Here is a 23706-nt window from a genome sequence, read left to right on the forward strand (position 1 = left end):
TGGACATTATGAGGGGAAATACAGTACACTTTGAAATAAGGCCAGGTCAACGAACAAATGTGAAGATATACACAATTTGACTGTGTACACAGAGCAGGCTTTATGAGGAACCTGTAATAGGAAGGAATAGTTAACACTAGTGTTTCCCCTAGGATTTCTTTCAGCAAATTTAGCAGGGGATTATTGGAACCTTCCTGCAGGGTGGGGGGGGGGGTACATCTTCTACATGCATATAGGGGAAATGCATACATGACATATAGGGGAATGGCATACATGATATACAATGCCTTCGGAAATTATTCAGATCCCTTAACTTTTTCCACATTTTGTTAGGTTATAACCTTATTCTAAAATGGATGAAATAAATAACTCAGCAATCTACACACAATGCCCCATGATGACAAAGCGAAAACAGGTTTTTAGAAATGTGTGCAAATTTATTACAAATAAAAAACAGAAATAACTTATTTACATATGTATTCAGACCCTTTGCTATGAGACTCAAAATTGAGCTCAGGTGCATCCTGTTTCCATTGATCATCCTTGAGATGTTTCTACAACTTGATTGGAGTCCACCTGTGGTAAATTCAATTGATTGGACATGATTTGGAAAGGCACCCACCTGTCAATATAAGGTCCTACAGTTGACAGTGCATGTCAGGGCAGAAGCCACTAAAGGCACAATACAACCAGCTTGGAGTTTGCCAAAAGGCGAAAGATTCTCTGGTCTGATGAAAACAAGATTGAACACTTTGTCCTGATTGCCAAGCGTCACGTCTGGATGAAACCAGGCACAATCCCTACGGTGAAGCATGGTGGTGGCACCATCATGCTGTGGGGATGTTCTCCGTGGCAGGGACTGGGAGACTAGGCAGGATCGAGGCAAAGATGAACGGAGATAAGTCCAGAGCGATCCTTTTTGAAAACCTGCTCCAGAGCCCTAAGGACCTCAGACTGGGGTGAAGGTTCACCTTCCAACAGGACAACGACACAGCCAAGACAATGCAGGAGTGACTTCGGGACAAGTCTCTGAATGTTGTTGAGTGGCCCAGCCAGAGCCCAGACTTGAACCCGATCGAACATCTCTGGAGAGACATGAAAATAGCTGTGCAGCAACACTCCTTATCCAACCTGACAGAGCTTGAGAGGATCTGCAGAGAAGAATGGGAAAAACTCACCAAATACACGTGTGCCAAGCTTGTAACGGCATACCCGAGAAGACTCCATTCTGTAATCTACTGCCAAAGGCGCTTCAACAAAGTACTGAGTAAAATGTCTGAATACTTATGTAAATGTGATATTTCAGTTTTGTATTTTTTAAAATAAATTAGCTAAAATTTATAAAAACCTGTTTTTGCATTGTCATTATGGGGTATTATGTGTAGATTGATGACGGGAAAAAACTATTTAATTAATTTTAGAATAAGGCTGTCACGTAACAAAATGTGGAAAAAGTCAAGGGGTCAGAATACTTTCCGAATGCACTATATAGGGGAATTGCATACATGTCATATAGGGGAATTGCATACATGACATATAGGGGAATTGTATACATGACATATAGGGGATTGAATACATGACATATAGGGAAATTGCATGCATGACTTATAGGGGATTGCATACATGACATATAGGGGAAATGCATAAATGACAATACAGGCATGATCCGGTCGTTTATAAATGTTGTCTACCGTGGAATCACAAAGGCTTTGTGGAGTTTATGTAGATTTACTTTCCCAACATTTTCTGACATTGTTTTCTCCACTGCAGCGTGCTGGAGTCAGTCAGAGCCCGTTGCATGGAGTTATTTGAGTTGGTCCCTGTGAAGGCAGTATGAAATGAAAGGGTGGATTTTCAGGAGTAACATTATGTTCTTGGTTAAAGCCTTTTCTGGGCTGTCCCAGACAGATACTTTCACCACCGCTGTGGGAAGCCAATAGCAAATAGGACCCAATTGGACTCACTTCACCCTAATTGAGTCTCTGGCTATGTGGTTGATTGCTGTGGTATTTCAGCCATGACTAGCTTGCCAACTTTTTAGAATGTTTGTTGAGTTCACTTTGTCTCCACAGTTGTAAAATGTCTCCTATCTGGAGGAACAGCCCGGGCCTGCCAAACCCTGACCTCATGACTGGACAGTAGAGAGAACCCAAACACATTTAAGGCATATCTACTGTATATACAGTATGGATACAGTGCTTTAACCTACATCTACAGAAGCAGTGTAAAAAGTGTCAAACAGTAGGCCTATTACATTTTACAAAGGGATCCTTTATAGAAAGTTGCTAAATCATGCAACATTACACAGTAGTATCAGTAGATCAGCTCTACTTTGAAAGTTAACATGACCTGTTATACACTGAGTATACAAAACATTAAGAACACCTGCTCTTTCCATGACATACTGACCAGGTGAATCCAGGTGAAAGCTATGATCCCTTATTCATGTCACTTGTTAAATCCACTTCAATCAGTGTAGATGAAGGGGAGGAGACAGGTTAAAGAAGGGTTTTTAAGCCTTGACACAATTGAGACATGGATTGTGTATGTGTGCCATTCAGAGGGTGAATGGGCAAGACAAAATATGTAAGTGCCTTTGAACAGAGTACGGTTGTAGGTGCCAGGCACACCGGTTTGTGTCAAGAACTGCAACGCTGCTAGGTTTTTCATGCTCAACAGTTTCCGGTGTATATCAAGAATGGTCCACCACCCAAAGGATATCCAGCCGACTTGACACAACTGTGGGAAGCATTGGAGTCAACATGTGCCAGCATCCCTGTGGAACACTTGACACCTTGTAGTCCATGCCCCCAAAAAATTGAGGCTGTTCTGAGGGCAAAAAGAGGGGTGCATCTCAATATTAGGAAGGTGTTCCTAATGTTTGGTATACTCAGTGTACATACAGTAACTCTGCTCACGTGGGTGGGTCCTGATGAACCTGTCTCAATAAACCTGCTGCCTGTGAAGCTGCCTGACCTGGGCTATAAACAGACTGAGTTATGGCTGACTTCATCTTCCTCTCCCTGCATTATCAGAGACTAGGAGGCTGGATCACGTATCATGCCGAGTCTAAGGCCACTGCACTGTCTGACCCAAGGGGTAGTTGTCTTCTGTGAGTTAAAAGAGGAATGGAAAGTAATGGTAGCAGAGCAGGGCTGAACTCTGGAAGACTCCTGTACAGAGACATCTTCAGACTCCCTCTCTGTTTGCTTTCAGCGTTACCCAGCAACAGAGGAAACAGAATACCTCCTATCTTCCTGGTAGTTTATTTGAAATGCTCCGTTAGTGCTGAAATCTCACATCTCAAACTCAGGGACACTTAACTCACATGATTTTCAGAAGCCTCAGTCATAAATGTCACTTTATTAAAAAGTGGAAATGCATTCTTCAAATTCTCACTCCAGCAAACGTCTGCTATAAATCAAAAGATGGAAGTAAACACTGGACAGCCCAAGTAAACATCAAATAAACTGCTTCATATCTGTTTATCTCTGTCACAGGACAATTTGTACTGAGCAGTCCACTAGCTATTCTACTTTTCCCAAGAAGTCACCTCTGTAACACACTCTTCTTTCATCACAGTAACACTGTCACTAAAGAGGGTTTTATGTTGAATTGGGGTGCTCCTCAGCATATAGAAGGGTATCTCTCCCCCAGCCCCAGACTAAAAGCCTGTCTCTTGTTTCCAGTAATAATACACTGTGGGGTTCTCTGGAGGAGCCAGACATCGTAGACACCAAGGAGTTTGAGGACCTGTTCTCGAAGGCCACTATGCAGCCAAAGAAGAAGCCCCTCTCAGACACCTTTGAGAAGAAGGCCAAGACTAAGAAGGTTGGTTTAACTCATACATTCTCTTCTCTCCCCCATGCTGCTGCTATTATATTGTGTTGGCTCCTACTGTTTTTCCTCTCAGGAGGAGCATCTTAAATATCTTGGGCTTGGAAAGTGATGAGTGCTATTGGACTTTCCATGCAGGGACCCATATGCTGTAACTCTAAAGCTGTTATCAGTAACGATGACACACTATATTTGGCATGGCACGTTGTAATTCTCAGACACCTGTCTTCTCTAAAGAAAATGCTTTGTCATTGTAATGGTGTTTAATTGCTACCACACGAGGGCGTTAGTGGCACATTTAAATTCATATTTCCTTTACTAGAGTTTCCTCGTCAATATTAGGAATGATTGAGATTAGGTAGTCAGAAAGAAAATATTGACATAAACACATTTTTGAGGACATTATTACTGTTACTCCAGTAAGAGCATCTGCTAAATGAGTACAATGGTGTCAGCAGATTATCCCGTATTCTCCAACCCTAGACCACTTACCTCTGGAACATTCCTTTAAGAGCTCTGCTGAATTAGCCCAAGTAAGGATCCCAGCCTTACATGGAGTCTAATCTAGAAAGAACACAAAGTGTGCAAGGAGTAAACCGCTCCCCTCCCTTTTCTCCTCTTACTCCCAACTGTCCAATTCCTGGTGATTGGTGTAGCCAGCTCTTGGGCTAGGTCAAAGTAAGCTATCAGGTGGCAGTGAGTTCAGTTCTCTTCTCCTCTCTCTGGCTCTGTGAATGGAAGCAGAGCTGAGTAGAATCCACCTTTCGAAGACCTTCTGCTTACACTTCACAATCAGCTGCAGACTAAACTGTTCTATGCCATGGCTTGGAATGTTCTTTGGATTGTACTTTCAACTAAGTTTGATAGTTATTTTCCTACTGAACCTGGTCATAGTTATTGTTTGAGAGAAATTATAGAACATGCACAATTACTAATGTTTTCCTGTGCTAATGCAGCTTGGTCAGATATCAATGTGAGCTAGGAAGCTGACTTAGGGGCCAGCCAGTCCTGCAGGCAGGGTCAATGAGACAGAAGACAGTTGGCAGGACTGATTTACAATCCAGAATGATTTACAGGAGCAGTTAGAGTCAACCCAGCTAACAACAAACTTCCCACAACTTTAGAGAGCATTCCCTTAAGGGTCTCATTAGGTCATTAACTAACGTTTTCATAAGAATGTTCCTGTGATGTGCAAGGAATGTTTGCAAGAGACCTTTCCCTTAATGTCAAATAGAATTTATCCAGAATGTGGTTACCATGTTCTCAGAACTAAGATATTAATGTTATAGACACAATTCATGCAATGTGGCAAAAACATTAATGTGGCAAATTTTCTGTGGGTTAGGAGAAAATTCCATTAATGTCCCACCACACATACATTACCAGTCAAAAGTTTGGACACACCTACTCATTCAAGGGTTTTTCTTTATTTTTACTATTTTCTGCATTGTAGAATAATAGTGAAGACATCAAAACTATGAAATAACACATATGGAATCATGTAGTAACCAAAAAAGTATTAAACAAATCAAAATATATTTGAGATTTGAGATTCTTCAAAGTTGCCTTGATGACAGCTTTGCACACTCTTGGCGTTCTCTCAACCAGCTTCATGAGGTAGTCACCTGGGATGCATTTCAATAAACAGGTGTGCCTTGTTAAAAGTTAATTTATGGAATTTCTTTCCTTATTAATGCGTTTGAGCCAATCAGTTGTGTTGTGACAAGGTAGGGATGGTATACAGAAGATAGCCCTATTTGGTAAAAGACCAAGTCCATATTATGGCAAGAACAGCTAAAATAAGCTAAGAGAAACGACAGTCCATCATTACTTTAAGACATGAAGGTCAGTCAATCCGGAAAATTTCAAGAACTTTTAAAGTGTCTTCAAGTGCAGTTGCAAAAACCATTAAGCTTTATGATGAAACTGGCTCTCATGAGGACCACTACAGGAAAGGAAGACCCAGAGTTACCTGCAGAGGATATGTTCATTAGAGTTAACTGCACCTCAGATTGCAGCCCAAATAAATGCTTCACAGAGTTCAAGTAACAGACACATCTCAACATCAACTGTTCAGAGGAGACTGCGTGAATCAGGCCTTCATGGTCGAAATGCTGCAAAGAAACCACTACTAAAAGACACCAATAATAAGAAGAGACTTGCTTGGGGCAAGAAACACGAGCAATGGACATTAGACCGGTGGAAATCTGCCCTTTGCCCTCTGATGAGTCCAAATTTGAGATTTTTGTTTCCAACCGCATGTCTTTGTGAGATGCAGAGTAGGTGAACGGATGATCTCAGCATGTGTGGTTCCCACCGTGAAGCATGGAGGAGGAGGTGTGGTGGTGTGGGGGTGCTTTGCTGGTGACACTGTCCATGATTTATTTAGAATTCAAGGCACACTTAACCAGCATGGCTACCACAACATTCTGCATCGATATGCCATGCGATCTGGTTTGCGCTTAGTGGGACTATCATTTGTTTTTCAACAGGACAATGACCCAAAACACACCTCCAGGCTGTGTAAGGGTTATTTGACTAAGAAGGAGAGTGATGGTGCTGCATCAGATGACCTGACCTCCGCAATCACCCGACCTCAACCCAATTGAGATGGTTTGGGATGAGTTGGACTGCAAAGTGAAGGAAAAGAAGCCAACAAGTGCTCAGCATATCTGGGAACTCCGTCAAGACTGTTGGAAAAGCATTCCTCATGAATCTGGTTGAGAGAATGCCAAGTGTGTGCAAAGCTGTCATCAAGGCAAACGGTGGCTACTTTGAAGAATCGAAAATATATTTTGATTTGTTTAACAGTTTTTTGGTTACTACATGATTTCATATGTGTTATTTCATAGTTTTGATGTCTTCACTATTATTCTACAATGTAGAAAATAGTAAAAATATAGAAAAACCCTTGAATGAGTAGGTGTGTCCAAACTTTTGACTGGTACTTTACACAGAACATGGTTGCCATGTTCTCAGAATGTAATATATTAGTGTTCTAGACACATTTCATGGGAACATTGCAAGAACATTCATGTGTCCAGTTTTCTGAGGGTTAGGAGAATATTCCACCAACGTTCCACCAAACATACGCCAAAACATGCTAGAAAGGTTTTCAGAAGGTTTTTGCTATCATAGATCGAATGTTCCCCTAACAATCGGAAAACAGGACACTCAAACATTAGGGGAACATTACGATAATGTTCTCTTCCTAGAATTGATAGCTGTGAAGTGCCTTGCTCAAAGGCACAATGACAGATGTTTCACCTAGTCGGCTCGTGGATTTGAACCAGCGACCTTTAGTTTACTGGCCCAGCGCTCTTAATCGCTAACTTAAGCCACCCTGGAGTCTCTCTGTGGCTATCTGAGTTGGATCAAATGTTTGTGGGTTCAGAGTGACCAGACTGGATGGATACACCCACACTGAGGCCTCTACAGTGGACTGGAGCCTTGACAGATTGATGACAATGTGTATGGATTGGGAAGGGGACAGTCTGGGCTAGTGGACGATTTTTAACTGCTTGGACGCCACATTCAGTGCCATGGGGTTAGTGGGAATGCTGACACACACGGCTGCAGGAGTGCAGAGTTGCAGCATTGGACTTGACAACAACATGGGGCCTGAGCATTGGCCTGAGCTGTGTGGGCACAAATGCACATAACCCATTGGAAATGGGAATACTTTTCTTATTTGAGATAGTAGATACAGTATGTGGTATAGATATCCATGAGCAGTGAGCTGTACTAGGGGCCGTACTATACTCAGGCCAGAGACAGCAGCCTGTGTTCAGCTATGATTACTTGGAGACACTACCACAACTGTGGAAAGGGTTGGCTACAGCCCCTTGGCACTCGAACACATTTAGAAGGGTCAGCTAAACAAAAGTAACTTGTTTACTGCTTCATCTTTTATCCCTAAAAGTTTATCTTCCAACGTTCAAACTCTCTGAATCATCGTCTGTTGATAGGTTCCCAGAAGTACTGGCTCTGACTAGACAAAGGAGGGGGGAGAGTGGGATGGAGAATGGGGAAGAGAGGAGAGTGTAGAGGAGAGTGGAAAGGCGGAGGAGATGAGGATGGAGAGGGGGGAGGGAAGGGAAGGGAGAAGGAGAGGGGGTCTGGAATGAGGGGAGCTGGATAGAGGTGGTGGGGGGGAGCAGACTGTCATCCAGCTAGCTAACAGACAGAGCCAGACAGGGCCTGTGGAGACACGGGGTCAATCAAGAGCGCTGTCTTGCCTTACTCTGCAATATCTTCCCCCGAGGAGATTTGACAAGCCAATAGTCCTGTCTTGGCCTCGCCACCACACCGATACGGTTCTACACGACACAGAGACAAGTAATTCAATCTCTGCCCTGTAGTCGTCTCCATCAACTTTATGAAGAGCAGCTACACTCTGCACACATGATGGTTTTCACTGTACTAAGCATGTTCGCCGTAGGGCACACAGTGGTGTGTGTGATGACAGAACCCCTATACATGCCTGACGCACTTGTAACTTATTTAGAAAGTATTGCCAGATCAGATAACACCTGTGGGCCTAGTCGGGGGTGTGATGGGGGGGGATGAATGGAGTGTGTATGTGCATTATGGAGATTAGCCATTTTTCTCCCATCCCTCCTAATGCACAACTCTACATACAGGACCCTAAGTGGAAGTTGGGGCGGTAAGGGAATGGTAGAGGGGTGAGTCTGTACATGGGAGTGCTAATCTGTATCATGTGTCCAATACAACTGAAAGCTGCTGTTTTCTCTGGAGGCCTTTTTCTTTCCCGCCACTGATTATCATATCAAAGCAGCAGGGATGACATGCAGGGGAATGAGCTCTCTGTCAGCCTCCACAGTCCACACCAGACCAGACTGGGGGTAATTGTAGCCATGTGGGGCTGGAGGAGATGAGATGACACCTGTAGGGGCATTTGAAGTGGAAAGGAGAGGATGCGCGTGGCGCTGCATATTGGGTGTGAGGATAATGAGCTACAGGATCCGGGTGCTGCGCTGCGTTAAGGAGATGAGGAAACCCTGACAGCCCCCCACTCCCACCCACTGCCCTGCGTTTACACCAGTAATACAGCCTGCGTAAACATTGCACAGCAATTCCCACCACCCATGGATCTCTGTAAAACAAATAGTGGCTTTAATTTGTTCAGACCTAACGTCTTTAGGGATGACATAATGGTTCACACTGGGGTTTATTAAAGGCGTATTTTGAGTGTTGAGTGGGAGAGTGGTTGTAAGATTTGCAGAACGTTGTGTGGGGATGTTGATCATTCAGTGGAGGGTGTTATTGATGTGTTCTCTTGATCCATTTATTATTGTAACGTATCTCCAGGGTGGGTGAACTCTGACAGGGTTGGCTCCCAGTCACCTGTATAGCTGCCTGCCGCCTCAGCCATGGCTGTGTAAACTATCAGCTCTCTGATGAACCTGGTGCCCTCTCCCCAACACCAGCCACCTGTATAGCTGCCTGCCGCCTCAGCCATGGCTGTGTAAACTATCAGCTCTCTGATGAACCTGGTGCCCTCTCTCCAACACCAGCCACCTGCTACTGCTCAAAGCACTCCCTCTTCCTTTTGTTATTTTAATCTTCCTTTCAGTGTCAAACCAATGTCTCCTCTATATTTCAAGTGTTTTTTTGGTCTGCTGGAAGGACTTCACCTTGACTTGGACTGGTGGGTAGTTCTCCCAGTGTCCACTGGATGTAGCTGTTATATTCATCATGGGTTTCTAACAGAGCTCTCAGCATCAGCATCAGAACGTTCCTTCCTTATGTGCCTGAGAGTAAGCATCCAGGCTTGTTCCTCCAGATCAGTTGTAATTTCTCAGTAAGTGAACTAGTCAGGCTAATTGGTGCTTCTGGGGCCACAGCGAGTGGCCAGGGTTCCTGGGAAGCTTTTAGTGTGGCCCGACCAGTGCAGTTCATTAAAGGTGTTGGGAAGGCCTCTCACTCTGCCAGCTTCCCCTCTCATGTCCCCATACAGGGAGATCCTCAGTGATAACAGTAATGACGTGGAAGCAGTATGCATCTTACCTTCTGTAATGCAATACTCACTTCTAAGGCTTCTGCTCCTTGGTTCCCACTGATTGGCCCAGTAGCTAAGATGCAGTAATAACGGCCAGTGCTTCCTAATGAAGAAGGCTGAGACATTAAGTTTTAGAGCTGGGCTTTACCTTGCCAAAACTGTTTCTAGCTTAATGGGTAATTCAGTAATAAGTAATTGTGACCATGTGTAGGCACAAATACAAATCCTGTGAATTTATAGTTTATAGTTTGTTATAAAAAAAAAAACTGCTCTTCCAGACTGAAAAGATGTCCTTTTATGGTTTACTTTTTTACTTTCCTGTGGCTTTATGTTTCCGACTATATCATGCACTTTTAACGAGGGACTTTTTCTCTATACTCTGTGCTCTGTATTGTTAGTGATGTCATTCGATAAATCCTGCTGTCTGTGGCGTGTGGGTTTCTATCCTCACTGTCTCTCAGCCTGTTATCATGGACCGTGAAGGATTATGACACTGTGTAGATTAGTGTGGCATAAGGGTCAATCCAGACACTCCACAGAGATGTTAGAATGGCTCCTCTCTAGAGCACTCCTTCTCTCCCCTCCCAGAGTCAATCTATCTTCAAGTGGTCTTGCTCTGGGAAGTGACTAACTGATACTTTCTTCTGGCCTCTCTGGGAAAAAGACTGTGGATGATGTTAACCTGTGTCCCTGTTTCATCTGAATATATCATATTATATCATATGCTAGTATTCTAGTAAAATAAATCTTATTAGTTGAATTTAAGAATAACTGTTGTTCTGCATCTTATCAACTGTATAAACTGTGCCACTTCAGTCACATGGTAATGGTGATCAAATAGAGGATGTGTAATCCAATGGAATTCTCACTCTTCAATGTAATCACTGTGATTAAAATATGATGTTTATGTCTTTTCTGCAGATTATCAAGCTGCTGGATGGGAAACGTTCCCAAGCAGTCGGCATCCTCATCTCAAGTCTACACCTTGAAATGAAGGACATTCAGAAAGGTGAGAGCATACAAATAGGAATTCCTTAACTGTGTTAAAACCACGCTGTTTGGTGCGTTATTACTGGAGGATATTGTCTATATTACTGACAACCTGTCATTTCCTCTCCGTCCAACAGTCATTTTTTCAATTAAATAGTGATAAACTTCAGTTACAATCCTATTTTCACTTGATTAGAAAATATGCTTAAATGCCATAAAAATGATGAAAGTAGTTATTTTAGAAAGAAGAAATGTTGAAGCCCGCTGCAAATTGTTTCCTGCCTCTTGACAGACCCTAATGTGTGAATAGTTCCACTTTTATAGATGAAGTTGTGTTTCATGTCGAATGTGGAAGATTTCCAAGTTTTCCAGACTAGTGCCCCCAGTTTCCCAGACTAGTACATAATGTTGTGAGTGAACAGCATTGGAATGAAATTAGCCATTTTTGCAATTCTGTCTCGCCAGATTCAATCGTTCATGCACTGGTCAAAATCACATCAATATTTTCCTTCTTGCACTAAAGAGGAGTGGAGTATTTGGTTGTGTATGTGTATTTGACTGCACATGTTTATGTATGTGAATGGGGCGGGGAATGTCTGAGGCAGCGCTTAGGCGTGCATGGGTTAGGGCCGTTGGTGACAGCCCGGGTGCACTGGGTTGATACTGGGACTGGGACTGGGAGTGGAGCGCCTGGCAGTCTGAGCATGCGGCCAGCCTGGCAGATTTGTTTATTGTTGCCAGTGACGGTTTCCACCGCCTAATGGGAGCGACACCCTGCTAATGATCTGAGTGTGTATAAATCCACCTTCGCAGTCAGCAGACACAGCACCGCCACATAAAAACTCTTGCCCAATGCAAACCAAACAACACATTGGGCCAAGCTGCCATTTTTGGTTGTGATATTTTTTTCTCTCTCCTTCTCCCTCTGTCAGTGTCGAGGTAAAGAACCCCCAATAAAAGAGTCTGCTCTCTCCCAGCGTGAGCCTGCTTCCTACAGCCTTAATGGGAGGTGTAGGTGAAATGGACAATTTGAATCTGACAATGCAGCAGAGCAGCTTAATAAGCAGTTCTAAGGGCCCTGGTCCCTAGCCTCGCCTGCTTGCCTGCCCTTTGTTGGCAAATTAAAAGGACATGGGACATGTAATGTAATTACAGCCACTTGGGAGTGAGGGGAGGCAGGGGTTTGGTGGCCCAGGGCAGGGAGAGGGAAGAGTGGGGGCCAAAGGAGGGCTTGAGCCTGACTGGGGGACCTCCTGGGCCACCGCAGTTCAAGGCACACCACACACACCCTGAGCGATGGGTGTGAAGTGAAGGGAAAGGGAGTGAGGTGGCGACAGGGTTCCTTTGATCTCACGGTGTGGAGAGATATCCGGGCCTGGCCTCCTTTGGCTCAGAGCACTGTGCTGCACTGCGCTGCGGCCCCCCTTTGGTGTGTGATTGACGGGTGCATGGCGGGCCTTAAGTAATCCACTCTATTAAGAGGTAGGAAATGGCCCTCCACCTCCAGCCTGCTATCCAGCATACTCTCCACTTTGATCCATCATTTTGGGCTGCCCTGCTGCCTCAGCTGGTCGTAGGGGCTTGGGGAAGCTGTGGACATCATTGGAAGAATGCTTGGATTCTGGAATGCAGAACTATTTCTTCTTATTTTGGAGGCACTGTGTGGAGATAGAAGTTGACATGTCTTAATGACTCCAGGTGTGTCGCTGTATACAGTACAGTCATGTGCTTTTGGCTCGACTTCCCTGGTGGTTCTTTGCTAGTCATGCGACTCTGAGACATGACACAGCCACAGTGGTGTAGAGAGGGGCTTGTTTCCACTCACATTGGGTCTGTTCTGGGCTGATCTGAGAGCAGGCGTCGCTCTGCAGTCGACAGCTAACAGCACACAGATCCATATCGCCATTGAGACCAGGAGCCATCCCTCCCAGTCTGCCCCCTCCTTTCCTCTCTCCTCCCTGACCTGTACCCAGCCATAAAGCTGTGACTCCTCTTTCTGAGACACTGAGCAGAGCTCTCCCTCTCTTACTTTCTTTCTCTCTCGCACTGCTGTTAAGCAGGGGTGAAAGTAGATCAAATGTCTTCCTGGTATGGGGACCTCCTACAGTGTGTGTGAACGCACTTTGTCATTTTCATGGGCCTAATCACAGAATTACATATATAATCATTTTTTATTTAATAGGGTCTCTATGGGCCTAATAGGAAAGATTTGTCTTTTTACATTGACTTTTACACTTGTGCGGCAATCAACATGATAAAAGAATCCCCTCAAAATCTGTCCGTTTTTTTCATGGGCTGCATCTCAATCCACCACGTCCGTCTATGTGGGCTTTCCGCATCTGTGGCTAAGCTACAGCGCTGTTTGTCAGACCAGGACACATCCCGAAAATCGATATTCTTCCGAAAATGTCTGTAGTGTCTGAAGAGGTTAGCCTACTAACAATGGAAGGATGACAATCTTACGAACACAATGATGTACTCCGTTTTGTTCTGTGACCCCCCACAAGTGTCACAGGATTTGTCTGAAGGTAACCCATACAAATTAATGGAAGTATGGAAGTAGTTTTATGACATTTCAAAACGAGGACGTTTAGGGACCAGGGAGGTTCCAAATGACTTAAGGAAGTTTGTCCGGTTTTAAGGAAGTTTGTCCGGGTTTTAAGGAAGTTTGGCCGGTTTTAAGGAAGTTTGGTCAGTTTTAAGGAAGTTTGGCCGGTTTTAAGGAAGTTTGGCCAGTTAGGCTGGTTTTAAGGAAGTTTGGCCAGTTAGACTGGTTTTAAGGAAGTTTGGCCAGTTAGGCTGGTTTTAAGGAAGTTTGCCCGGTTTTAAGGAAGTTTGGCCAGTTTTAAGGAAATGAATAGCTGGGGAAAAGATCCATCATGTTTCTGGTAGTATTTCAGTTTGTCTTGGATGCATATTTTATGTGGATGAAAATGAAATATTGTCAGCTTTTAAGTCGCTGAAATAAATTGCACATTAGGATAAACAACAGGTCCCTAACTGTACATTTGCATTCTCTCAAGATGCTGAAAGAAAGAAATCATATTTCTCCACTCCTGTTCCCGAGACAAAATTAACATTTGGCCTATAATTTTACTACAAGGAACACTTCATTCTGCAGGAGTTCATATTATAATAGGCTAGGCTATGTGTGAGGCCTACATTCAGTTACTATTCCAACTATTAGGCTACTCCACTCTAAAATAATTCCATCACATACAAAACACCAAAAAGTATTATGAATGACATTCAGTGATTGTCATCATTCGGCCTAAACAAGTCTTGTAAGCTGAATTTATGTGTACACTGCTGTCCCCGCGCATCTCGTTCTCACCCACTCATCTCTGCCTTAGCAAGATTTCACTGTCTATTTTTCATATCAAATCAAAGTTTATTTGTCACGTGCGCCGAATACAACCTTACAGTGAAATGCTTACTTATACAGGCTCTAATCAATAGTGTGAAAAAGGTGTGTGTGTGTGTGTGTGTGTGTGTGTGTGTGTGTGTGTGTGTGTGTGGTGTGTGTGTGTAAGTAAGTAGAGAAATAAAACAACAGTAAAAAGACATTTGAAATTAAGAGTAGCAAGGCTATATACAGACACCTGTTAGTCAGGCTTATTGAGGTAGTATGTACATGTAGGTATGGTTAAAGTGACTATGCATATATGATGAACAGAGAGTATCAGTAGCGTAAAAGAGGGGTTCGTGGGTGGCGGGACACAATGCAGATAGCCCAGGTTGGCCAATGTGCGGGAGCACTGGTTGGTCGGGCCAATTGAGGTAGTATGTACATGAATGTATAGTTAAAGTGACTATGCATATAAGATAAACAGAGAGTAGCAGCAGCGTAAAAGAGGGGTTGGGGGGCACACAATGCAAATAGTCCGGGTAACCATTTGGTTACCTGTTCAGGAGTCTTATGGCTTGAGGGTAAAAACTGTTGAGAAGCCTTTTTGTCCTAGACTTGGCACTCCGGTACCGCTTGCCATGCGGTAGTAGAGAGAACAGTCTATGACTGGGGTTGCTGGGGTCTTTGACAATTTGTAGGGCCTTCCTCTGACACCGCCTTGTGTAGAGGTCCTGGATGGCAGGCAGCTTTGCCCCAGTGATGTACTGGGCCGTACACACTACCCTCTGAAGTGCCTTGCGTTCAGAGGCCGAGCAATTGCCGTACCAGGCAGTGATGCAACCGGTCAGGATGCTCTCGATGTTGCAGCTAAAAATGACTGACAAATATGACTGACAAATATGACTGACATGCGGTCATGATAAATAGTGTAATAGCCTACAGTTTTCTTGGAATCTATGTTTTAACTATTGTGATAGGCTCATGTTTTACCGGTACGGAGTACCCCTACTATTTTTTGGGCCGGTTATCCGTACTGGACCATTCCAGCTTACTTTCACCCCTTCTGATAAAAGGTTATTGTTATCTCTCTCTCTCTCCTCTACACTCTGAGAAAAAAGGGTTCCAAATAAGTTATTTGGCTGCCCCCATAGGAGAACCATTTTTGGTTCAAGGTAGAACTCTTTTTGGTTCCATGTAGAACCCTCTGTGAAAAAGGTTTTAGATGGAACTCAAAAGGGTTCTACCTGGAACCAAAATGGTTCTTCCTGGAACCATAAAGGGTTATTCAAAGGGTTCTCCTATGGGGATAGCCGAAGAACCCTTTTAGGTTCTAGATAGCACCTTTTTATCTAAGTGTGGAGCCTCCTCTCTCGCTCTCGCTCTCGCTCTCTCTTCTCTCTCCTCTCTCCCCTCCTCTCTCTCTGTGGCCCCACTTTAGAGATCATTACTGGAGACTGTGGTAGTTGTGGCTGCAGGTCCTGGGGTTAAGCAGTTACAGGCTCTCTCCTGTGACCCCTGGCCTGAGAGGAAAGCTCCTGTGTGGGGTGAGCCCTGGGCTCTGCTCTAACACAACGACTGCCCTGGCCTGCCTGACCACACGCCCCAATACCCACCACTCCCTAATACTCTCGTTCAGTCACTTTAAAGTGATAGTTCACTACAAAATCTAAGTTTGTCAGACATTTCAGATCTCAAAAGATGTTTAATGTTGAAATGAGTTAACAAATAATAGACATGGGTATTATTTCTGTAAAGTATAGTTTTGTACATAGCATGCCTATATGAATTTAATCTCCCTCACAGGATTACAGGCCTGGGCACCAAACCCAGGCAGCAGGGAATTTAAACAGCATGCCTGCCCAACATATTCCATCTTTATAAGAGATTGTCTCTAATAAATTAATTTATTGTTCCAGCTGTTTTGAGTGTAGATAACTCTGTGGTGGACTTGGAGACCATCGAGGCTTTATATGAAAATGTGAGTATTCCAAAGTGTGCTGTAAAGTCATTCAATAGCATGAGAGAAATGTGAGAATCTAAACTCCTTTTTAAGTGTTTTTCTCACTCAGTATGCTTTTGTTAACACTACACAGTGGTGGAAAAATACCCAATTGCCATACTTAAGTAAAAGAAAAAAGCATACTCCAACACTCAGACATCATTTACAAATGAAGCATTTGTGTTTAGTGAGTGTGCCAAATCAGAGGCAGTAGGGATGACCAGGGATGTTCTCTTAATAAGTGCATGAATTGGGCCATTTTCCTGTCCTGTTAAGCATTCAAAATGTAACAAGTACTTTGGGTGTCAAGGAAAATGTATGGAGTAAAAAGTACATTATTTTCTTTAGGAATGTAGTGGAGTAAAAGTTGTCAAAAATATAAATAGTAAAGTACAGATACCCCAACAAAAACAACTTAAGTAGTATTTTAAAGTAGTTTTACTTAAGAACTTTACACCACTGACACTACACCAGGGCTCTATAACATATGCTAGTCTACAGCTCATTTCTCAAGGATGTCACACGCAACGTTTATCTATTGCTATTCTACCTCTTGTTTTGTAATGACTGTCTATATCATTCATTGCTACAGCTGTATTGTTGTCTACTCGCCTGTTTTGTTTGTGTGTGTTATCACAGAGGGCCACGAATGACGAGCTGGAGAAGATAAGAACACACTATGAGACGTCCAAGGAGGACGAGGTGAAGCTACTGGACAAGCCTGAACAGTAAGAGTGCTTCTCCAGCATCCAAGGGTTCAGGGAGAGGGCAGTGGAACACTGGACCCTGACTTCTACTGGAGTCAGAGAACTAGATGCTCATACACACAGAAAACCATCCCCTCCAGTGAATTCACCATGTCAATTTCAGAGGGTACTTTGGTTTTGTCTTAGAGATTTTTTAGAAACACATCATGTGGTTTTTAATGTGTACAGACAGAGACAAACAGTTTGATTTTGAAACACTTTGGTTTTTGACAGCCTGAGCTCACTCATCACGTTGATGGTTCTTTACAGCCAAACCATTATAGGGAGATATTTTATATAAACATCACTTAGAAAAGGTGGCATCACTTTTGTGTTTATTTATCATTTCAAGCAGTAAATAAACCAAGCTCCTTAGTCTTCCTCAGACAGTAAATATTTGTTCCTGGTCTGTTTTGCAACCTTCATGTCTCCCATACTGAGGGAATGGGCTTATGTGTGTATATGTGTGTGTGTGGGTGTACATACACGTGCATATGTGTGTGTGTGTGTCTCAGAGTAAATGGCAGAGATGGACGGCTGCTGGCCCTCAGCGCGACGTCCCTCCCATGGGGGTTAAACATAGCTGGCCTGTTAATGACTTGTCACTATGGGGCTGAGGGCCATGTTCATACCCACTCAGTGTCTGATCCATCAGCAGCCTAATCCCACAGGAAATTACAGACATGTCCCTGTTTACATGAGTCGGCCTGACACTACGTTTGACCAATCAGTGCTCCGGTCCTCCTTTAGTTGACCCTGGACCTATCAAACTATTAGAGCAGAAAGACTCATGACTATCAGCTGCTAGTTAAAAGCCATACTGACTCAGCCGTGTGTGTGTGGAAGCAGCGCAGCCAAGGATTAAAAATAGTTCTTCCTGTTGGACATTTTGTTTAATTTTGTCATAACACATTATTTCCTCTTGTGCAGGTTCTTGTATGAACTCTCCCAGATTCCAGACTTCTCTGGCCGGTCCCACTGCATCATATTCCAGTCTGTATTCCTTGACTGCATATCTTCCATCCACCGCAAAGTAGAAATAGTCTCCACCGTGAGCAAAGTAAGACATGACATGACTGCAATCTTATTGATTTGTCAGTGTATGAGCTTTTATCATGCTGACCCTGTGTGTGTGTGTGTGTGTGTGTGTGTGTGTGTGTGTGTGTGTGTGTGTGTGTGTGTGTGTGTGTGTGTGTGTGTGTGTGTGTGTGTGTGTGTGTGTGTGTGTGTGTGTGTGTGTGTGTGTGTGTGTGTCAGGATCTGCTGGACTGTAGAAGTGTGAAGGATGTGATGGGGCTGGTCCTAGCCTTTGGGAACTACATGAATGGAGGCAACAGGACACGGGGTCAGGCTGATGGCTTTGGCCTGGAGATCCTGCCCAAACTGAAGGACGTCAAGAGCAGGGTACATTCACCACACACACAGCCATATTACATTATATTTATCTACAGTATGTTACTGAGAAGTTGTACTGGCTTCTTTTGTCTGACCCTTTGTATCTTTAGGACAATCGTATCAGTCTGGTGGATTACGTAGTTGCATACTATCTGCGCAATTTTGACGAGGTACAGTATTTCAGATGAAGGGAACAAATATCCCAGGATGGACTAAAAGATCAATTCTTCTGTTGTTTCCTGATGTTTTGTCATTGGTGGGTTGTCTGTTGGTTTGCAGCACGCAGGAACAGCCAAGAGTATATTCCCACTGCCTGAGCCACAGGATTTCTTCTTGGCCGCTCAGGTCAAGTTTGAAGACCTCACAAAGGACATGAGGAAGCTGGGGAGAGACCTGACTGGTGAGACACAGGTTATTTCACTTTTTTCTAAGCAACTCACGTAACATCAGGCATACATAGAGGCATCCTGTAGTATGTAGTATGATACTCATTGTACATTCTGTCTTATCCTGTAAGAACACTTTCCTCCATCATCCATCAGAGGTGTTTCAGGGTAGATTCAGGATCTCAGACTCTCTGAAGCACCTTTTCCTTGTTCCCAGGCATCGTGTCATGCCATAACAGGCATGTCATCACTCCCCCATTTCCCCCTGCCATGAACATGCTCTACTTACAGTATCCTATGTCAGAGGTGTCAGCGTCTTCATTTCAGCCAAAGCAAGTCTATCTGTCTGAAACGTTTACAGATGATATGAAAGCTGGATGGAAATGCAATAAAGGAGCAACACTCACAGGAGAAACTTTACCACATGGCTGGTATCAGGAGCTCAGTGCTCATTGGCATGGTCCTCCCAGTTAGCCAGCCAGTTAGCCAGCCAGGTAGCCAGCCAGTTAGCCAGGTAGCCAGCCAGTTAGCCAGTGAGCCAGCCATTTAACTAGCCAGTTAGCCAGTGAATTAGCCAGAGAGTCAGTCACTCAGCCAGCCAGTCAGTTAGCCAGTGAGTCAGTCAGCCAGCCAGTGAGTCAGTCAGCCAGTTAGCCAGCCAGCCAGTTAGCCAGCCAGCCAGTGAATTAGCCAGTGAGTCATTCACCCAGCCAGCCAGTCAGTTAGCCAGTGAGTCAGTCAGCAAGCTAGCCAGTCAGTTAGCCAATGAGTCAGTCAGCCAGCTAGTTAGTCAGTGAGTCAGCCAGCCAGCCAGTCAATGAGTTAGTCAGTGAGTCAGTCACCCAGCACGTCAGTTAGTCAGTGAGTCAGTCAGCCAGCCAGCCAATCAGTTAGTTAGTCAGTAAGTCAGTCAGCTAGTCAGTGAGTCAGTCATCTAGTCAGTCATTGGTCCGCTGGGCTGTCCGGGGGTTAAAGGCGTTGCCCCCGTGGCAGTCAGTTAGTCAGTGAGTCAGTCATCGAGCCAGTCAGTGGTCAGCTGGGCCGTCCGGGGGTTAAAGGCGTTATTTCAGTCAACCAATAATAAAGAATATGAAAGCAATTAGATATGCTCTCCACTCCACTCTCCTCTCCTCATTCAGATTGCTGCCCTCTGGGAAAATACAAAGAGTCTACAAAAGAGCCCCAGACCCAGCTGTCAGTCATTTATTAGGAAAAATTACTTAAAGACAATACATTTATTTTATGTATTTTATATCTACTGCAGGAAGAAAATAGCAGTCTCGCCCGGAGTCCTCTGGGTATTGGCAGGGAGCGGTGAGCCTGAATTCTCAGTGTTTGGTGAGGTCCACCTATGACTCCCATTTTTATCCTCCTCGCCAGCCTCCAGGAATAAATATTTATGCTGCGCTATTATAAACCACCCTAAAGAAACCAACTGATCTTAATTATATCAGATCACTTCCATTCACATCTGAATTATGTCTAACTCTGTGTGGCTGGTGCTGACACAGGATCACACCCCCATGGGTTCTGTAGCTACAAGGGCTCTCAACTGAGAGGAGGCTAGCAATATGAAAGCAGTTCTCCTTATCCACTTGCCCCACTTTTTAATTCTTTGCTAAGATTCAGTGGTGTTCCTCCATATCCCTCTTCCCGAGAGTGAGGCTCCAGTAAGTAGCCAGGCAGATGTATGTGTGTGTCTGGTCTGAGACAATGGAAAGGAGTAGGTCAGACTCCCTAGCCTGGCGGCTGCCCTCTCCTCCACTCTGCCGTGCAGAAACATGATCCTCATTTGATCTCCCTTCCTGTTTGGGCAGGAGGTGATGACCTCGCTCTGGGTTTCTCTCTGGGGATGGGGGGGGGGGGGGGGGGGGGGGGGGTAGGATCCATCCCTTCTCTCCTGCACAAGAAGCCTGGCAACTATAGAGTAAGACCTGGATATTGCACTGTGTTTTCCCTAGTGTCTTCTGAGGCTTTCAGTTCAAATCAAATTGTATTTGTCACATGCACCGTATACAACAGGTGTAGACCTTACAGTGAAATGCTTACTTACAAGCCCTTAACCAACAATGCTTTAAGAAGTTAAGAATAAAAATGTGTTCAGTAAAAAATAGATAAGTAGAAAAAGTGAAAATAATAAAGAGCAGCAGTAAAATAACAATAGTGAGGCTATATACAGGGGGTACAAGTACAGAGTCAATGTGCGGGGGCACCGGTTAGTCAAGGTAATTGAGGTAATATGTACATGTAGGTAGAGTTAAAGTGACCATGCATAGATAATAAACAGAGAGTAGCAGCTGCGTAAAAGAGGGGTCTGGGTAGCCCTTTGATTTGCAGTTCAGAAGTCTAATGGCTTGGGGGTAGAAGCTGTTAAGAAGCCCTTTTGACCTAGACTTGGTGCTCCGGTACCGCTTGCCGTTCGGTAGCAGAGAGAACAGTCTATGACTAGGGTAGCTGGCGTCTTTGACTATTTTTAGGGCCTACCTCTGACACCGCCTGGTGTAGAGGTCCCGGATGGTAGGAAGCGTGGCCCCGGTGTTATACTGGGCCGTACGCACTACCCTCTGAAGTGCCTTGTGGTCGGAGGCCGAGCAGTTGCCATACCAGGCAGTGATGCAACCAGTCAGGATGCTCTCGATGGTGCAGTTGTAGACCCTTTTGAGGATCTGAGGACCAATGCCAAATCTTTTCAGTGTCCTGAGGGGGAATAGGTTTTGTCGTGCCCTCTTCACGCACGACTGTCTTAGTGTGTTTGGACCATGTTAGTTTGTTGGTGATGTGGACACCAAGGAACTTTAAGATCTCAACCTGCTCCACTACAGCCTCGTCGATGAGAATGGGGGCCTGCTCGGTCCTCCTTTTCCTGTAGTCCACAATCATCTCCCTTGTCTTGATCACGTTGAGGGTGAGGTTGTTGTCCTGGCACCATACCGTCAGGTCTCTGACCTCCTCCCTATAGGCTGTCTCGTCGTTGTTGGTTCTATCTGTCAGGAGGAGTGTCTGTCCGTTTCGGGGCTATGGTACATGTATATGTTCCTGGAGACTATCCTTGGTTCACCCTGTCCCTGGGCTCATGTGGGCACGGAGTTGACCTTTCATCCAATCAGGGTCAGCGGAGACCACGGCCACGTAAAGCTCTTTAACTGCTAGGTAATTGGGGCGGACAGCGAAGCAGGGACGCTACTGAATGAAATTGTATCAAATAAAAAAGAACAGTCAGAGCTCATTTGCTGCCCAGGGGAGTTTAGTGTTTCACAGAAGGCCTGTGCAGGGTTCGGCATTCATCACCATGGCAAATCAGACCGTGTCTTTATTAGAAATGCCCCGTAATGTCAAGTCGAGGCAAGGCCTTTACCCTGAAGTCCATTTTATGACACAGAAGCTCCAGTTTGGGTTAGAGTACCGCTACCTCTCCTCCCCACATAACGGTTAAATATAGGCTACTCCTAATTTTGCTTAAATACAGGCACAAGATGCAGGGAACATGCAGAGTGTAGATAATACAGTCTTTGTAAACTCAAGACCCTCACATAAGAATTGTAAACCATGTTCTATGATTTCTATTATTTTGTCTTGGTAGCAGGCCATATATTAAATGATGACTGCCTTTTCAACAGATTTGTCTGTACATTTCCTCACCTTGTTTTCTTCTTAGATATGGAGCCAATTGAAGCTAAATCTATCAACTAGAATAGAATAGAATAGAATAAAACTTTATTGTCCATCCAGGATGGACATTTTTCTTTGGCATCACCTTCATTAAAAGAATCACATACATTTTCACAGCATACACATTTAAACCAGTCAGTCCATCATGTTGCATCCACTAACAACATAGAGGACATTAATACATTCATTAACAAATGACCACTGTCCCAACTGCACCAGATAGATAAGTACATATACCGATACAATTTACTTTGCATTTAGTAGTCCAACAGCACAAAGAACTAATGAATGTTTGAACCCGTTCTTCTTGGCCATGGGCATTCTGAAGCGCCGGCCAGAGGGAAGCCTCTCCAACTGAGGGTGTAGAGGGTGGGAGGGGTCGCCAATGACAGCCAGTGTCTTCTTTTTGGTAGCCTTGTGGAACAGAATGCTCATGTGCCTGTGGTTGACCAATTACATTGCTGGCTGTGTTTACTATTCTGGTCAGTTTGCTTTTGCTCCTCACACTCAGATAACCATACCAGACTGTCATATTGAACGTGAGGATGCTCTCCACCAAGCTTCTACACCCTCTCCAGAATATCCTGGCTGACCCCAAACCCCTTTAATTTCCTGAAAATCTATCATTTTTTAATGATTTCCTCAAATTATGACATCCCAAGCATTCCCTTACAGCAGACCAGCTGAAACCCTGAACATTGGAGTACCATGTCTTACAGCAGTTGTGTTCTCAGACAGGCTCTATGTAAGACGTGGGCCAGGGATGGATGCTGGATAGGTCCAGGCTGATAGAGAGTCCCATAGGGCGGTGCACAATTGGCCCAGCGTCGTCCGGGTTAAGGTTTGGCCGGGGTAGGCCGTCATTGTACATAATAATTTGTTCTTAACTGATTTGCCTAGTTAAATGGTTAAATAAAATAAATAAATTAAGAGATAGATTTATCTTAAAGGGAGGTGTGCGTGTTTGACCTTTATCTCCTGGCTGGCCCAATGTAGCCTGGGTAACAGCAGGGCTCTAGCCTGGATGGGAGGGAGGGGAGGGAGGGAGGGAGGAGGAAGCTGGGAGCCTGACAGTGCACTGGGGTGGGTTGTATATAATTGTGGATTAGTGAGAGAATTCCTTGTGCTTTAGAGCTGATGGAAAATGATCCAGTGCCTGGCGTAAATAACACTGATCTGCCAGGCCAGACCACGGACAAGACTAACCTCCCTCTCTCTCTCTCTCTCTCTCTGATTAAAAAGGATTTTCAAAACATTCATGCTTGACGGGTGAAAACATATGTAGTGTCAGTTTATCTGTGTGAGTTTTTTAT

At 44.4% G+C, this 23706-nt stretch overlaps 1 protein-coding gene across 1 annotated transcript in view; it reads left to right on the plus strand.

Moving 5' to 3' along the window:
- LOC120060233 (formin-like) overlaps nt 1-23706 on the plus strand; it is a 54758-nt gene that overhangs the window by 9573 nt on the left and 21479 nt on the right. Inside the window, exons 5-12 of the mRNA XM_039009394.1 lie at nt 3690-3831; nt 10781-10868; nt 16115-16176; nt 16837-16925; nt 17874-18003; nt 18201-18347; nt 18449-18508; nt 18618-18738. Coding sequence (XP_038865322.1) covers nt 3690-3831; nt 10781-10868; nt 16115-16176; nt 16837-16925; nt 17874-18003; nt 18201-18347; nt 18449-18508; nt 18618-18738 — 839 coding nt within the window. The remainder of the gene's footprint in view (nt 1-3689; nt 3832-10780; nt 10869-16114; nt 16177-16836; nt 16926-17873; nt 18004-18200; nt 18348-18448; nt 18509-18617; nt 18739-23706) is intronic.

The sequence above is a fragment of the Salvelinus namaycush genome, chromosome 15, assembly GCF_016432855.1.
Source record: "Salvelinus namaycush isolate Seneca chromosome 15, SaNama_1.0, whole genome shotgun sequence".
Taxonomy (NCBI): Eukaryota; Metazoa; Chordata; class Actinopteri; order Salmoniformes; family Salmonidae; genus Salvelinus; species Salvelinus namaycush.